The following is an 18,688-nucleotide window of genomic DNA, read 5'->3' as shown; positions in this document are numbered from 1 at the left end:
ATTTATAGATCTGCTGAGGGTCAATACACAAACATATTTTTTATTGGTAGTAACACACACACACTTTTTTATTTAAAATGATGATGTTAAATCATTACCCACCTTTAAACACCTTACTGATCCTTAGCACTAATCTTCCCTGTGCCCTAAAGCCCTCTTACTATTCTTAAACACTACCCATCCCTGAACCCTAAACTCTACTTGCCACCCCTTATGACTATCTATCCCTGAACCATAAACGACTTTGCTGCCTTTTAACAATGCCCATCTTGAAATCCAAAAACACTTACAGCACTTGCCATAATGTAATATATATGTGTGTGTGTGGGATATGTATATATACATATATGGGGCAACATATATAAGTAAGTATATATGTAAGCATATATAAGCATATATATATGTGTGTATGTAAACCTATTGTTATGGCAGTTAAAAGTGGTTAAAAAATGACTTACCTGCAATGTAAAGTACCATGAGTTAAATATACTGAAAACCACTTAAAATGGCTGTGATGTTAAAGGCTACACACACTTTTGATTTGTGACATTGAGTTTGTCATTTATAATCTCACATTCACTTTGGCATATGTTAGCAAACCTAAGTTTTACATTACTAAACAGAAAAGCACAATTTAAAAAAGACCAAATAGGTACCGTCAAATTGTCTGGCAGTAGATAGATTTGGACAGTGGCCCATTCACTCATACCCTTCAGTAATTTAACTTTAAGAATAATTTTTTAAACGAACAGCTATGCTTTCTCTACAGCTTTGTATCTGTAATTTGAATTGCACTGTTTATCTGTTCCAGTGGCATTCAAATCTTTGCAATAATTATTCACAACTGTTTAGCAATGCACTGGACCTTTCCTCTGTTCTTGTTGCCACTCTAATTCCCTTTACATCATATATTTATGTGCACTTACTTTTCTCAAACTGCATGGCAGATCTTTTCTCATCCTGCTTCCAAACTTCCTAAGCCCTGAAGCGCAGTTGAAAGTTTGTAGTTATGTGCATACCATACTACTTACAATTATTGAATTGTTGCACTTACGTAATTTCCTATCTCTTAAGAACTGCCGAATAGGCAGGATACGTTTGGATGAAAGATTGTTAGATTGTAGTGTGGCATATGTGTGAAGTGTTTTTGGACTGTGTGTTATGACCAGAGTCGTGAAGTTATACTGTCATCTCTTGATGTAGCGGAGAAAAGAGGGCTGAGGAACAGATCTCTGCGACTTAATTTTATTGTTGTGTCCTTTTAGAAAGGTGTGGACTGTGAGGGTGGCCTGTGTGGGAAGTCTTTTGGTGATGAGTGGCAGATTCCACTTCTTAAGACTGGAGTGATAGTTGTGAATGTGGCTATCCTTAAAGTCCTAATGGGGAGGAACAGATTCTGGCTCTTGGGTAGGTGTGATCTCTGGCCATCTGAAGCCTATACGTCCCATGTGTGATATACAGAACCTTGTTAATTGGTAGGTATGAACCTACATCATCGGTTTGGAAAGAATCAAGTATTACATTCCTTCCTGAATTCCAGGGTATGTGGGATGTTTCTTGTTTTTTCCAGGGCTAAAGTTCCATGACTTAAGTACATGTATGAAGAATGAGATTTCTCAGATGGGAGTCACAGAGGAATAGTTTAGAGCAGATGGTTCTGTTCTTTGAGTATCTTTAGAACCTTTATTGGATAACGCATGGACCATTGCCATGGATAGTCCTCTGTCCAACGCAGCGGGCCTTAAAGGCAGAGCGTTTGGAGCACTCATGTGATGCATTCCCATACACAAATGTGTAGAAGCTGTTTCAATGGCTCATTTTGGATTCTTTGCAATTTTGGAATAGGAAGAGCAGGGCTGTTTGCATTATCTCGTCGGGACATAGCATGGGTAATGCTGGCCTATAGAAATGTGGACATGTAGATGAGGGAGGATGTGTCAAAGAATTTGCATCTTATAGAATACACGTCTTGTGAGTAGGGAAAGGCTGAAGTCCATGTTCACTCCAAAACTGTAAGTTGCAGACAGTCGAGTTCCTAGAGCCCGAAGTTTGTAGGTTGTTTGTTCTAAATCAGGGTTTCATTTAAGGTGGTTATTCTGTACCTGGTGGTTGTCTACTAAAAGGCATGTTCTGACCGTGTAGACTATTCAGGCTTTCCAACTTTAGGGTGAACATGTTGTTCGCATAGTTTAGAAAATTAGGGCCATATGTACGAACACATTTTCCCATTGACACAGAATGGTAAAAACCCCTTGCTACATCTGGCCCTTAGTTTGGAAGACTTGTTAAGGTCTGATAGCAGGATGAAGTAGATGTTGATAGGAGTGGTGAAATGAACAAGGGTGAGGTATGTTGAAGTCTGTGCCAAGAGGAGCTGACATTCGAATGAGCAGGGAGATTATTCTGGGCGTTCCGTATATGTAGGAGGAGATCTAGCTGAATGATTACTCTGACGCCAAATTCATTTAGTCTCAGTAGTAGGTTTAAGTGGTGTAGTAAGTGTGGAAAGGCCCCACCACACCAGGCAGTATTTGGTCATGTGGGAAAATGTTTTGTCACTATGGTGAAAAGAAGAGAATTGCGCTCATGCACATCATCTCCAACTTGCCATCATTGGATTTTACACTCTGCAAAAGTTTAGGGGATATAGGACTGCACAATGGAAATGTTAAGTGCTTAAATTTCCCCGGGCTGTGCCTTCAGCTCTTACAAATATGCAAAAATCATATCTGGCATAAATATTTTTTCCTGCAGCTTGCGCCATTGTGGCTTTTAAAGAAGACAGTAGCTCGTGCATCGGTAGTCACTGGGTGGGGTTGTGCTCAACAACATGGAAATGTTAGTAAAGACTTCGAAAACTAGAGCGATGTATCTCCTTTGAAGTCTGACTAATAAAATAGTCACAAAACTAAACTATGTGATACGTTTGAAACCTGTTGTAAGTCACCTTTACTAGTTAAGAAGTATAAGCAGGTTGCCTGGTTGCTCATGCATATTATTTTTCATTGTTACATTATGCAGAAGCTATTTGTACATGAATTAAGCAGATTACTATATGATCGTGTGAATCTCGGAACTTTACGGTACATCACTCTCTGTGAAAGAAACAAGAATGTATGCACCCTGCTTGATGATGAAGATAGGATCTATGGATACTGCTCACTAACGAACCAATACCTATAATGCAAAGGAAATTATGTCTGTGCTCTGAATTGTGTCATTATACAGGGAGTGCAGAATTATTAGGCAAATGAGTATTTTGACCACATCATCCTCTTTATGCATGTTGTCTTACTCCAAGCTGTATAGGCTCGAAAGCCTACTACCAATTAAGCATATTAGGTGATGTGCATCTCTGTAATGAGAAGGGGTGTGGTCTAATGACATCAACACCCTATATCAGGTGTGCATAATTATTAGGCAACTTCCTTTCCTTTGGCAAAATGGGTCAAAAGAAGGACTTGACAGGCTCAGAAAAGTCAAAAATAGTGAGATATCTTGCAGAGGGATGCAGCACTCTTAAAATTGCAAAGCTTCTGAAGCGTGATCATCGAACAATCAAGCGTTTCATTCAAAATAGTCAACAGGGTCGCAAGAAGCGTGTGGAAAAACCAAGGTGCAAAATAACTGCCCATGAACTGAGAAAAGTCAAGCGTGCAGCTGCCACGATGCCACTTGCCACCAGTTTGGCCATATTTCAGAGCTGCAACATCACTGGAGTGCCCAAAAGCACAAGGTGTGCAATACTCAGAGACATGGCCAAGGTAAGAAAGGCTGAAAGACGACCACCACTGAACAAGACACACAAGCTGAAACGTCAAGACTGGGCCAAGAAATATCTCAAGACTGATTTTTCTAAGGTTTATGGACTGATGAAATGAGAGTGAGTCTTGATGGGCCAGATGGATGGGCCCGTGGCTGGATTGGTAAAGGGCAGAGAGCTCCAGTCCGAATCAGACGCCAGCAAGGTGGAGGTGGAGTACTGGTTTGGGCTGGTATCATCAAAGAGGAGCTTGTGGGGCCTTTTCGGGTTGAGGATGGAGTCAAGCTCAACTCCCAGTCCTACTGCCAGTTCCTGGAAGACACCTTCTTCAAGCAGTGGTACAGGAAGAAGTCTGCATCCTTCAAGAAAAACATGATTTTCATGCAGGACAATGCTCCATCACACGCGTCCAAGTACTCCACAGCGTGGCTGGCAAGAAAGGGTATAAAAGAAGGAAATCTAATGACATGGCCTCCTTGTTCACCTGATCTGAACCCCATTGAGAACCTGTGGTCCATCATCAAATGTGAGATTTACAAGGAGGGAAAACAGTACACCTCTCTGAACAGTGTCTGGGAGGCTGTGGTTGCTGCTAAACGCAATGTTGATGGTGAACAGATCAAAACACTGACAGAATCCATGGATGGCAGGCTTTTGCGTGTCCTTGCAAAGAAAGGTGGCTATATTGGTCACTGATTTGTTTTTGTTTTGTTTTTGAATGTCAGAAATGTATATTTGTGAATGTTGAGATGTTATATTGGTTTCACTGGTAATAATAAATAATTGAAATGGGTATATATTTGTTTTTTGTTAAGTTGCCTAATAATTATGCACAGTAATAGTCACCTGCACACACAGATATCCCCCTAACATAGCTAAAACTAAAAACAAACTAAAAACTACTTCCAAAAATATTCAGCTTTGATATTAATGAGTTTTTTGGGTTCATTGAGAACATGGTTGTTGTTCAATAATAAAGTTAATCCTCAAAAATACAACTTGCCTAATAATTCTGCACTCCCTGTATACTTATTTAAATTATACGACATATATTGAGATGTTTGTCAGTCTGTAACCTTGGATAACAATCGGTTCAGTCTGCACTGTTTCTAATAAGCATATAATACTCTTCTTTCGTCTGAGTATCATGGAAATTTTAATCCAAACAGATTGCTGATGTTTTCTATGGGTATCCCAAACCAATCATACCTATTTCTATTTTTACATGAATTAGGGTGCAGATAAATTCAACAATTTCACAAACTTCAGCAATTGTGTTCCCCTTCGAGCAACATAAGTACAATATTAGACTAAATAGGCTAAACGTGGTACTCGCCCAACCTAAGCATATGAATCAATGTATCTATTAAGTGTCCCATTCACTGTATAGGATTTCAGCAAAACTTTAGTGTGAACTTGCATTACAATTCCTACAATAGGCGATGCTCCCTTTCATAAATGAATATACTTTGCATTATCAATAATCAGATGTAAAAAAATCACATCCAAAGATGGCATCTGCTATTGTTTGAGGGAGCACTCTAGAATTTTACTAAAATAAAGCCACCATGACATAAATTAACAAAGGAACTTACTATCACTTTAGCCACTGTAAATCTGTTCAAAGGTTGAGATTGGGCTTTACCACAGTAAGATTTGGTTAAGACCTCAGAAACACGTAGCCATAGGGACTACTAAGCCAAACCTGCTTTCAACATGCCGCCCGCTAACCTACGATAATGGCTATGACATTTCGTCAGCTAAGGACACCAGGAAGGACTACACCCACACCTTATTACAAAATATTGTTTGAGCAGAACGCCCAACAAGATGAGATTGTAAGGACCGCAGGGACCGGCTCATAAACAGCACCACAGAGACTAGTTCCCTTCCAATTGGGCGCAAGCAACTGAAATTGGTAGCAACTTAAAAACAAAATACCTAGTTGTAACTAAGCAAAAATTTACTAATTCTGGTATATGTCAATCTAGCAAATAACCGCTGCCGTTTTAAGATGTGGTATGCTTCCATTAACATGACGTAAGTCTGAGTAAAATATGTCAAACAATACGCCAACAATAAGACACAACTACTTTGGTGGTCTTGTTAATAATCGCAAAGATGATTTATAACAGGATACCACCTGGACCTTCTGACCCACCCCTTAATTGCAAATTGTAACAACACAGCAAAATCACCTGCCCTTTTAAACTTAACTGTTTAGATCCCAGTTCTTTCAAACATCTTCATATATACCCCTCATTGTGATAAAAGATACATCAGATGCCAAGGAGCCAACATCAGCATTTTGCTTTAATATGATAACCAAGACTCATATTTCCATATAGTATCACATCCTTATTTTTATATCTTGACAGAACTATATAGGATCTTACCCATTAACAAAATATATAGACTTTTGTTCATCAAGGTAATAATATGCAGAATTAGATTTTTTAGAGCATGCCAATGACCGTTGCTAATTAAAGCATAACAATTATAACCTTAAAGTAATTTAAGTCATCAGAACCATAGCTTAAAAAATACGAGGGCTATTGAGGTCCTAATTTCGAGGGGTTTTGGGTATAACACATCTAAAAACATGAGACTTGTGTCACGAGTGCTAATAAGGAAAACTTAATGAGCAGAATTAAGTAACACTGGTTTTGGGAAATCACCTACGGTGTGAGACCCCCTATATTTTTTTTAATTAACCTACCTAATTACATTTGTATTGATTTTCAGTCTGAAAAGGCCCTTGCCCGACAGGCTACACAAGGGGCGAAACGCACATTGGCTGTTCATTGAATACATCTTAAAACAGGTTGCTAAATTATCAAGCGAAAAAAAAATTCTGATTACGATTTCACGATCATCCGTTTTTTTCAAATTAATTAAATGTCTCAAGAGAACTATCATTACATTTCATCATCCGTTTCTAAGGGGAATAACTTTGCTTATTTGTACTGAGCGCAACCAGGAGGAACAATTGAAATAAAGATCTAATTATTAACGCACAAAGGACTTTGTGAATCTTTGGGGAAACATAATAGTGAAAAACATACTTACCTCTCTTCGCTATAATACAGATTTACATTGGAAAAATTTGAATCAAAATTGGATATCCATGAGGTCGATATTGATGTACATTTACATATTTATATAAAAGAATTCTAAACAATTCTTGTAAAACTGACAATGTACTATTTCATGAAAAATAAGATAATCTGATTCTTCGTATATTGAGAAAAAGATTGATATCAAAGAGCTTGTTCAATCACGCATTGTACTAACAGACAACGTAAAGCACAGCTTTATTTATTTATTTATTTATTTATTTATATCATTATTTTCCATTTTTACCACAGTTTTTCCCCCTCAATTTTTATTTTCAGTGGTTCTGCGAAGAAATTAGCAACAAGGACTGCACAGAGATTTTAACAGTGAAAAAGTTTCGCGGGGATTTGGCATACCGGCAAAAGGACTTCGAGGTACGAAAATACGTCTCTTTCGCGCCACTAGATATTTTGCCTGCAAAATGTCGGAGAATCTGCACTGCTAGTTAAATGTAGCTTCCGGTGAACTTTAGTCCTGAACACCAACTCTTTGTCATTGCTGTGGTAATAAAGCGATGTGGTGTCCACGGACGGAGCGGAACAGGCTGTGGAGTGTACTGTACAGCGGTCCTCCAGCCCTGTACTCTTCAGCTATTTGAAATATAACCTTTCCAACTGCAGCGTTTGTTTTATTATTGTGGCTGTTACTGAAACATCTAAAAGTAATAACTGCAAAAGGTTTGCAAATGGCCCTGACTGTTGATGGCCAAAGCTTCGTTTGCCAGTACAAGAACAATTAGAAATCCCCTCTGTTTGGGACTCGAGTATTTAGTGTGTTTGCCTTTGTATAACACATGTTCTGATGAAATATTTAACAAATGTAAATATTGAGTGCTAAGCATCAATCAGTAAAGTCACTGTTAATAGAACGTGCAATAATTTTTTTTTTAAACTGTTGGCATTTTCAAAAACATTACATCTTACTTCTGTCATTTAGTATAGTCTTAGTTCTGCATACTCATAAGGATTACTTCTTATGGTGCTCTCAGTAGCGAGGAGAAGCCTATATCTAAAGAATGTCAGTAAGAGTAGTTCAGAACCATTTACAAAACGTATATGCACATACACGTCATACGTTGGAGAACTGCATGCCAAACGTCTTAAGTACTATAATGGTCTATATTAACTAAAGAAACTGAACAGAGCACCCGTGTGTCTCGTTATTTCAGAGATATATGTGACATACTATACTGGGGGGAGGGCCAGTCAGTGTGAGAGGGGTATCGTGTCACTTCAGGACATCTACTCAAGTCAAGGGGCTTTTGCTTTGGTCCCACAAGGAGGGCGTTCAGCCTCCCTGTGCGCTGCCTGTACTCCAGGAAGCAATGTGAGGCTGTGGGTTACCATTCATTATCTGCTTTTGCCGGTCGTAGAAGTGTGTACTGCCAATATATCAATGTGGGGCTCTCTCTGTCTGGGATCCCGCTGGACCAGCGGCCAGTTCGGGCATTGTCCGAGATGAGTGTACTGCATCCTCCTGGTCTGTGACCTGCCCGCTCATCTCCCAGGCATCCACCACCTCAGCCCAAAGGTGGGTAATGGGGTGGGCTAGCACTACCTGTGCCTCCTCCCTCTTCAAAGTCCGCACTTCAGCCTGCACCCATTTCGTCACATCCCTTCTCCACTCCTCCAGTGTTGGGCCTGTGTGGGACTTCCAGGCCATGGCTACCCCGCACCAAGGCCAGGTCTAGGAATCTATTTCTGACTTTCTTGGGGGTCCATCTGGGGAACAAGCCCAGTAAACAGAGGGAGGGGGAATTCGCTAGTGGTCAGCTCAGTCTGTCTCCAATTGGCCCCAGGACCCGGATCCAGAAATGCTGCAAGGTGGGGCAATCCCAGGTCATGTGGTCAAAATCTGGGTCCGGAGCGCTGCATCGAGGACAACCTTTAGGTTTGCTTCCGTAAATGGTTCTGAGCCTATGTAGCTTTAAATACGTGCTGTGGATATAATTGTATTGTAGGTATTTAAACCGAGAGTTGTGGGAAACCCTATGGGGGTAGGCTAGAACTTTCTTCCACTCAGGGCCCGTGATCTCCCTCCTCATTGTCGTCTCCCATGGAGTCTTAAGTGTATCTAATGACTTCAAGATCAGTTCATTGAAGGTTGTATAGTAGAAAGCGCAATACATAACATATGAAAATAATATTATATTGATATTACAATTAGTTCATAATACACCAAATTACATTGAGTGTAATCATAATGGAGCTAAAATAGCCATTATAAATTAATAATTAAATAAGCAGCGCCCTATCTTCCCACATACTTACCAAAAGGGACAGCCATTTGCTTTTATTGTGCGATTCGCTTCCTCCATAGTTAAGCTGTAGATAAACACTGGAAAATGGGGAACACCACAGGAGAGTTGCATTAAGAATCACATTGCCCCTGTGGCTGACATAATTGCGTTAGCTAGAAAAAGGAGTTCCAACAAAAACCAAATTGAGGGGGTGTGCACAATGATAGAAGTGCATTGAAAAGCATCCATTAGATAGGCATCCATTAGGTAGGATTTTCCTTATAAAGATCAATACCTGTAAGGTCAGGGCAGGGAGCATCCTTTTTTCTGGGTCAATCGTGTTGCAAATGTGATTAATCGTGAAAGGCATAAGGGACCAAATCACACCCTTTTGGCCTTTTGGCCACCCAGCTTTCTGGAATCAACAGAGACTTGAGAGCACAGCTCTAGGTTCCTCCTCTTAGAATGCTGATCAGACCAGCCCTGAATGGTTTGGGTTTGCTTATCTTACTTGTGTCTTATCGGAGAGACCTGATCAAACCAGTTTGACATTTCCTTCCTACCACATTCGTTTTTTTTTTTACATTTTCTAATAGAATATAGCTGTCTACAGTGTCCAATGCCACCATTACATTTAATAGGATGAGAAGACGCAGTGACCTCACCAAAGATGCAGAGGATACCACCAATAAACATTAATATGGCAAATAAAGTATTACTACTGTCCCTGAAACCGTAGTGAAACATACTGAGGAGAATGTGGTCTTGGATTTGTTTAACTGAGAGGCAACACTTTTTTCTCTGACCTTTTAGAGAGAGGGTAGACAAGAAATGGCTCAGTATGTCTCAGAAGTTGTGTGACACCTCAAGAGTATTTTGCAAAGGCAGCCTGAGAAGGAACTGAGATAAAAGAGTACAGTTGGGACCAGGTATTTGAGAGAAAACAATATTTTGATTATTATGAAAGAGGAGTGATATTAGGGGGACTTAGTCTACTGGATGAGCCTTTTCAGTCATTCGGTATGAATGGTCATTCGCTCTTGGTTTCCGCAAGAGAGGAAGGTGAGGGACGCTCACCCTTGGGTGGTGAGCTCTTCAAGTAGGCCCATAACTCTGTCTCTTTTTATTGGCACTCATCTTTCTGTCTTCAAAGGTCACCATATCAAAGGAGTTGGCTCTTGCAGGGTCTTTCTCTTGCGACTCTTTGTCAGCACAGTTTCTTGTATAGGGGTCCAGGCACTCTGTGGGGTGGTATGAGTTTGAGACAGATTAAGGTTTCAAAGTCTTTCTCCTAAGGAAGATACCAGATGATGGCCACTTGTGCCATGTTGTTTGGAGGCTTCACTGTCATCACAGCGAGCAGTCCTCTATGTCACCAGAGAACACAGTTTCAATGCTGCAACATGTCTCCAATTCCTACATGCCTTTTTATCATGTGTTGTCAGGGAGCCCATCTCTTGAGCTTCATCGCGATCCAATCTGGTTCTCACCTGCCCAGGTGGACACAGCTGCAGACAAGTAATGCTCCTGAAAGTGTCTTGGCAATGCCAACCGCTTTCCTCGGTATCATTAGTTATATGATATTGGTTGTATCTCCTGTGTTCCACATGCAGGTAACATACCACAATGACTTTTGGCTTATTTGTTAAATACATGTGATGTTATTTGCTTTCATGGGCATTGTTCTGGTTATAATTGTTTCTTGTGAGTAACTGTATAATTGTTGGTCGTAAGGCCCTTATTCCTTTAAACCATTATGTACCCCTGGTCCCTATATATCCTTGGATTTTATTTGTATTTTTGTAAAAAAAAAAAAAAAAAAATCCTGGATAATTACAATGAGTAGGTAGTTCCATCAGTCCAAACGTCGGACCCGATTAGGGATATAGAACTAAATCTCAGTCGTAGTCGTACCTGGTTGATTTAAACCTTATTATCTCCTGCACGAAATTAAATTTACGTCCTTTCAAGATGGCGGTTCCTGCTTTTAATGAACAGATAACTGAATAGAAGTGCAATTGTTTAATGGCAACCAGTATGTGTCTGGTTCTAACAGTTTCCTAAAAGTTGTTTACATGTTTATTTTCACAATAGCAACATGGATAGTTTTTTCACATAATAGAAAATAAAATCTACATGTCCTTCCAAGATAATGGCCTCCCACTTTAAGAGTGATCAGGCTATTATTTGCTCTCCGAGAGTTCCATACTAATGACAATTACTTTGTGGTCACAAATAGTTCCAATAGTGAGCAGTGCCACTATATGGTTCCCAAATTGTGGTACATTTGATTGACCCCTATAGTGAACCCCTTTTTGTCTTTTTGCAGCATACAAGCCTAGGTCCACATAGTGTTAATCGAGCTTTCCCATACTTTATTACCTGGGATCAGCAGGAAAACAGCGCTCCACATGGTCCCCATCACCCGGTTTGTTGGGCACTGCTCTCAGGCTGAACTGAGTTTCTGGGTGCTTCTTCACTTGTTGTGACATGTAGGTTTTTTCCACAAGACATATGGAGCTCGAATGGTGGCATGCAAGATTTCTAAATTAAGTTCTCTTCATAATCAAATACCATGTTCTCCTGGAAATGGGCGGAAACTAGCCTCATCGGTTGACCTTGTCGGGATGGTCATCTGTCCATTGGAAGATGTCTGAATTTTTCATTTCAAAATGTTGAAAACTCTTTTACTGTGATGTATGTTCTTGTTTGATTTATATGGGTTGGGGACTTTATGAGAGAAAAATATGCTGCAATACATTTTTGTTCCCTGACTTCAACATTGCCTTCATCCCTTGCTACTGTATTGTTCCTGATTTTTGCTTCTAGCAGGTCGATTATTTTTTCTCTGGATTCTTCTCTTAGCACAGCCTGGTTTTTGTTCTCATTACCTATGTTAGGAGTATTTTGACTGCCTGCCTGATTTTTCAACATTATCTTCATCTACAGCTAAATATTACAAGATTGCAAAATCCTAGATTCTGTCAGGATAACTGTTAGACCTGGCATCCATAGGGCAGTCTTACTGCAGACTATTTGCCTTTACCTCCTGTTTTGTTGCTGTAACTTTTTGTTGGCCTTAGAACTCTGTGCACGTTACCACTGCTAACCTGTGCCAAAGTGCAAGTGCTTCACCCCTAAGATGTAATAACATTGGTGTATCCACAATTGGCATATTTAATTTACATATAATCCCCTTGTAAAGTGGTATACCATATACCCAGGGCCTGTAAGTTAAATGCTACTAGTTTACCTGCAGCACTGATTGTGCCACCCAATTAGGTAGCTCTGTAAACAGGTCTCAGGCCTGCCACTGCAGAGCCTGAGTGTGCGGTCTCACTTCCACCCTGACTTGACATTCAACACCTCTTGCCAAGGCTTAAGCTCCTACTTTCTTGCATATATGTCACCCCTAAGGTAGGCCCTATGTAACCCATGGGGCAGTGTGCCATGTAAATTAATGGCAGGGCATGTACTTTTAAGGCTTTCATGTCCTGGTCAGGAAAACCTCCCAAAATTGTTTTTCATTACTGTGAGGCCTGTCTCCCCCATAGGCCATCATTGAGAATTCCTTATGTTTTTAAGCTGTAATTCCTGATCAGAGCGGAGTGGCTGCATCATGTTTAGTATCATTGGAATGGTAAAAATAAATCCTCTTTACTAGTAAAGTCAGATTTATTATTACTATTTTAGAAATGCCACTTTTAGAAAATGAGCATTTCTCTGCCCTCACTGTCCTGTGTGCCTGCAGCCTATCTCCAGTACACGTCTGGCCTAGGCTAGGTGACAGTTACACTTGTGCATTCCCTTCAGACACCCATAACACAGGATACAGAACTGCATCTGCATTCGCCTACATACTGATGGGCCTTCCTAGGGAGGAGGTTGGGAAGGGCTCCCGCTTACATCTCGAAGGGTAGGACCAGAGCCCCCATAAAGGGGCTGATAACCACCTCCCCCATCCTCCATCCACTGATAGTCTGCAGCCAGGACTGAGCTGAAAGGGCACTTCACAGAAACCTTTTTGGTACAAGTACTGGGTCTCTGACCCACTAAAGTCAGTACACTTCTGGACTCAAGGCAACTCTGCTGGGGTAAAGACTGCTGTGCTGAAGGATCGCCACCGTGCTATGCCTGACAGTTTCATGGAACTGCTGGCCTGCCTTACTGCCTGATGACTTCTGTCCTGCAACCGAGGAATCACCAATCACCCCCAGAGTGAATCCATATGCTTGCCGATTTGCCCCCAGTTCTACAACAGGTCTCCGGGACATCAAAGACCTCAAGCGTGGCTTTGTTGCAGCCTGCCGCGTATTTCACTAAGACTTCAGAGGGACTCCGTTGCGGCCTCTACACGCTTCAACAAAACTTAACTGTGGCTTTGTTGCGGTGTGCCGTTCATCTCAACAAGACTCCAGTGCGGCTTCGTTGCAGCCTGCCGCTCATCACATCAAGCCTTCAGCGCGACTTCATCGCAGCTTGCTGCTCATTTTAACCAGACCCTATGGTGGCTTGGTTACGTCCTGCTGCTCGTCTCATCAGGTCTTCAGAGCAGCTTTGCGGAAACTTGCCACCCGTCCCATCAGGACTTCGGAACAGGTTCATTGCAGGCTGTCGCCTGTGTTGCCAAATGACAGAGATGTGTGATACGCACTGGCCTTCCCCAACCAGTGAGTACCACTCGGGCGCAACCCTACTTCTTGCCCTTGCACTGGCCCGAATCAAATCGCTTCGCCCTCAACCCGTGGCTCTCCTTTCTCAAACCCCGAAGGCACGAGCGGCCTTAGAGCTTCCGCTGAGCCCTCTGCATTCCGAAGGAAAAACACCTTATACTCGGCTGCTCCTGAATTGCCCCGATCAGTCTGCTTTGCGCTCCTCACAGAAGGACACCCGTACTCTAACAAAATACTGTAATGACTCCAAAGCGAGCACCATATAAAGTGTGCTTAGTGTGATACCTCATAAAGTGAATACTTTTTTTTTTTTTTGGTTGGTTTGATATTGATCTATTCAGATAAATAATCTCTATTTGTTTAATATACTGGTGTGGAGTCCATTTTGTGGTGTTTCATTGTGATTGCTGTAAGTATGTTGCAGACATACTTTACACATTTGCTTCTAAGTTCTGACTGCCTGCTCTGGGCCATGCTACCGGAGGGTGAGCACAGGTTAATTTAGGTTGTGTATTTGACTTGCCATGGCTAGGATTGTGGTCCCTCCTTGGACCGGGTGTGTAAACCTGCCAAATAGAGATCCAGTTTCTAACAATAAAATTAGGAATCCCATCTGGCTCTGTAGCACTAGCAAAGTAAATTATGATTTTTGAGAGGATAATACAATAATTCCTGTAAATAAAAGAGAATAACTTGGCAAGGTAAGACTGTGGCTGTCAAACCTGACCTCATGCAAGTGACTGATGTTGGGAACAGACTGCCAAATGACATCCCTCAGAAGTTTGGAACTCACTTTACTGCAGGCATTCCATGGGTTTATTTTACGACCTTGCACATTGCATAGCATTTTGCCAAGACAGCCAAGTCAAAGAACCAAGTTAGTCATGGAAGTAAGACGATGGAGAGAATACAGATTAGAGGAAAAGAAATGGGTAGCAACATGTTAAAATATCTGCTATATTCTCCCATCCCACATCATTTATAAACTGAACCAAAGTACATAGTGTTCGTTTTTAATTGTATGCTTTCTTTATCATGTCCAAAAGGGCATGTATATCCCGCTCACAAAGACTAGCCAGTTATTTTAGTCTAAACTAGAAGAAAAGTGAAACCATTGTCAAAACGTATGTGACATCAGCTATTAACTTTTTCAATCACTGTTGTCTATACTTTCTAAATCTGCTAAAGCTTTTTTTCTTGTTACCTCTCTGCAGTTCCTGCTTACCAACTATATGCTCCATTACCTCCTTTCTGCAAATTGTAGTCATTGGATTCATTAAGCTGTGTAGTTCTTTTTTACTCTTGTTTGATTGCCTATTGTGTAGTGGAGTCTGCCCAGTCTCTCTGTCCTATACTGACAAAGCTAAAACATGACTCCATTGCTCCCACCCCATATGTTGAACCTAAACTCAGTGAGTGGTAAGATTAATTGTTGAAGTAAATACTCCTACCATGATTCTGTGCCGTAATACCAGAGTAGTCAACAGTGGATTTAGATTTCTCACCTAGACTTTGTAGTTCTCCTGAAATAGCACCCATTTCTCTCCAGTTAAATAACACAAGGTTACAGTAATCAAAGAATCAATGAAGTGCCGGTCAACAATTACTTGGAAACCTTCATTTTATTCTTCAAACTTGATAAATCCCTACAGTGTATAGTGCACATTTAGCATTTGCGTCCGAAGATTAGTGCCACTCAAAGCAAAGATTACAATCTACGAATTGTACTGTGACTCTGCTCAGTCTTTCACTGATGGAGTCAGTTAAGGGTTGTCCTGGGAAGTGGAGTATACAATAACTAAATAATATGCAAGCTAGAATGTTTCATACTAAGATGTAGTATGGAAACCAATAAATATTTATTAAAAATACACACTGGACAGAGATCTAAAAAGACGCTGTTGGAGACATTGGTTAAAAGAACCTCACTTGGTAAATGTAAGCATCCTTTGGTTGTAGTCATCAGTAGTAATCTTGCCTATTTATCAAGTTTCATGGAGAAGCATCACCTTAAAAATATACAAGGGCTTTTCACGGCCTGATACTGGTAACCATTGGTTTAATCCAGGAACATTCTAGAAAATAAGGAACAGATAATCTACTTTTGTGTTGGGATCTAGTTAACAGTAATTGGAATGCCCCAGTGACTAAGGAACACTGATGATATTCACTCAAAGAATCTTGGACCTCTCATTCAGCAAGATCTTCTAATCACTGCACTAGAAGTCAAGATTCTAAATCCTTCTGGCAACTGGCTTGATAGTAGATACCAAAGCTGTGTTACCATTGTTTATCCTGACACTTATAGCATTATTTTTCTGTACGCTTGACTTAGTGTCAAGCGGGAAGTGGACTATTTATATATTCTGGATCCCTAATTTTGTTTTAAGAGAGGGAACATTACGGGAAGAATATGTATCCCAAGTACCAGTAGTCTGTCCTGGAAGTTACTCATCAATCCATGGCATGGTCCCTTCCGAAGTCAGTCCTGGTCAGTTGTCCTTTACCCTTTTAGTGTTTAACCTTGGGGTAACAGTTGGGTATGAGTGACATGTAAATCATGATGATTTGGGGAGAAAAAGACTGAACTCAGAAACGCTGCCTAGAATCAGCACTTGGAAGGATTAAGGACTTTAAAATTGTCGTTTTTTATTGTTTTAAGCACAATTGTATCCTTATCCCCTTCCAAATTAATGATATGCTGTGACGAAACCAAGTAGTTCAAAGTTTCCAGAACTCTCTGATGTGACTCTGTTCTCTTTTTGGTCTGTGATTCCTGCTCTCACTGTTGCCAGAGATCAAAATAACAGCTTTTCCTCCTTCTCCTTCTCCTTTTCCCTTCTTTATTTTGCTTTATTATTTTCTCTTATGTGCCTTGTCTAGTTTTAAGAGGCTATTACTACTAATTTCTGCATTGCCTCAATTCCCTTTTGTCCCCGTCCGCAGGGTTGACCTCCCATGCCTTGCACAACCTCACTTTCCCTATTACTTGTTAAGTTGTCAATATTACTGTGTTTGCTGCTTAAACCTTAATGCTATCTCATTCCCTTTACAGAAAGCCCTCCAGGAGTACTCCAGCTGCTTTTCGCTGTTGGCCTCGACTAATCTTGCCATGAGAAGAGATGTACAGGAGAGCCAGGCTAGATGTTTGTGTCATCTTGGAAGACATTGGGAAGCATTGGATATTGCCCACAAATTGGTTAGTTTCCTCCTTGCGGCACTTTCATTAATCAATCACACACCATTGCTATTGGCAAGAGGGTAGACTATGTAGGATTTGGGGGTTCTTCCACTCACTTTACATACTCCACTCCATATATTATTGGACATTTTGGGAGAAATTCTAGCTGATAAGTACATTAATCCAAAAGCATTGTGCATTCTGGGGTGTAAAAGATTCGTTTCTTTTAAACCACTTTATTGCATTTTCTGTTTTATACGACACAGACAGCTGTGCATGAACGTAGCATATTTCAGTTAGTACTTACAAGAAGACATCAACAAAAGTAGCAGCTAAGTGTAACATTGCTTGAAACTCCAAACATGTACTAAAAACACAAATAGTGAGCCTACTCCGGCGCTTTACATGTGATATGTATGGTGGGGCAGAGTCCCCAGGTTGTGCACTTGATGGCAAGGCCAACTGATCTATTTAGCCTGAAGGGGCCAGGGGTTGTGATGGGGATTGCTAGCAGAGAGATGCATGAAAACCAGTGGGATGCTGTGTAAGTGCTGAGCTACAGTGGTCTTGTGTCCTCACCGGCATCGCTTCGGAATGCAAGAATCAGATTATCCCAAGCGGCTACAGTCGGGCACTTCTGGAGGCCTTTTATCTCCTCTTGGTACAATGCCCCTGACTCTGTTGCAGCCTACTGGAGAACAGTGGCCTGCCACTGCGGGGCTCCTGGCAACGACAAGGCTTTCCATTTCATTGTAATTGTGAGCCTGGCCATCAGTAGGGCCAAGTCAGTGAAGCAATTGCCTGGTCCCCCAGCTTTCTGTGCTTATAGAGCCCCAGTATGCAGCTGTTGACACGGTTTAGGTCCTGATAGTCTGATATGTGAGAGAATCATGAAGACATCAACTCAGAATGCACGCACAATCGGACAGTCCCAAAACATGTAAAGCATGTTTGCCCCAGGAGCTCGACTTTGAGGGCAATCCGGCAACATTGTGGGGTAGATTTTGTGGCTCTAGCCGCTGACAGGTAGCTTTTATGGAGGATATTTGGCTGTATGTACTTAACTGTCGTAATTATCTGGCAAGACTTTGGCAGTCCAGGAAATGAGTCTCTGCTTGGGACCCATTGTGTTCAGGACTTGGGTTAGCAGGTGGGAAGGGGGCTCAGAAACCACAAATCCCCCCCCACCCCCAGGCTTTCCAGCTTGGCAACTAGGTGCCTGTGTGCCAGGAACTGTCTTTCTGAGAGGCTGGTCTGCTCGGACAGTAGGTCGAATGGGATCCAGGCACTATCCTAAAACAGGTTGCCAAGTGCGCCCACTCCTGATGACTCCTAGATCTCCGCCACCACTCTGCCCAGTGCCATTCTGAAGGCAAGTATAGGTCACAGGGGGATCTCGGTGCATGCGATGATGCCCCTGGGGAAGTTAGTAGTGCCCATTGTTAACTTCCATAAGCAATACAGGGCAAAGTTATTGGAAGCCACATGTAGAAGTGATTTCATTAGGAACTGTTCATGAACGATGTTCAATGCATTCCGTCCATCTCCCATGCACACTTCCACTAGATTGTGATCAGATAGCTAACAAGCTTGCCATTGGAGTTGTGCAGCCAGATATTAGTGGTCAAAAATGGGGGTTCCCAGGCCCCCTCTATCAGTGCGGAGTTGTAGCTTGGCCAGGGCATCTTTATGCCAATCTTTGTTCCATTTCAGGT

The 18,688-nt window shown here is 41.4% G+C and overlaps 1 protein-coding gene across 2 annotated transcripts in view; it reads left to right on the top strand.

Annotated features, from left to right (window-relative positions):
- The window catches only part of C2_2H8orf76 (chromosome 2_2 C8orf76 homolog), a 137,392-nt gene that overhangs the window by 27,885 nt on the left and 90,819 nt on the right, over nt 1-18,688 (top strand). The window contains exons 2-3 of one of the 2 annotated variants that reach the window (XM_069220691.1): nt 7,159-7,254; nt 16,848-16,991. In XM_069220691.1, the coding sequence (XP_069076792.1) occupies nt 7,159-7,254; nt 16,848-16,991 (240 nt within the window). The remainder of the gene's footprint in view (nt 1-7,158; nt 7,255-16,847; nt 16,992-18,688) is intronic. The other variant, XM_069220692.1, reaches the window with a different exon arrangement.

This window comes from Pleurodeles waltl, chromosome 2_2 (assembly GCF_031143425.1).
Source record: "Pleurodeles waltl isolate 20211129_DDA chromosome 2_2, aPleWal1.hap1.20221129, whole genome shotgun sequence".
Classification (NCBI taxonomy): Eukaryota; Metazoa; Chordata; class Amphibia; order Caudata; family Salamandridae; genus Pleurodeles; species Pleurodeles waltl.
Note: the sequence above shows the minus strand (reverse complement) of the source record. Positions and strands in the feature narration are given on the sequence as shown.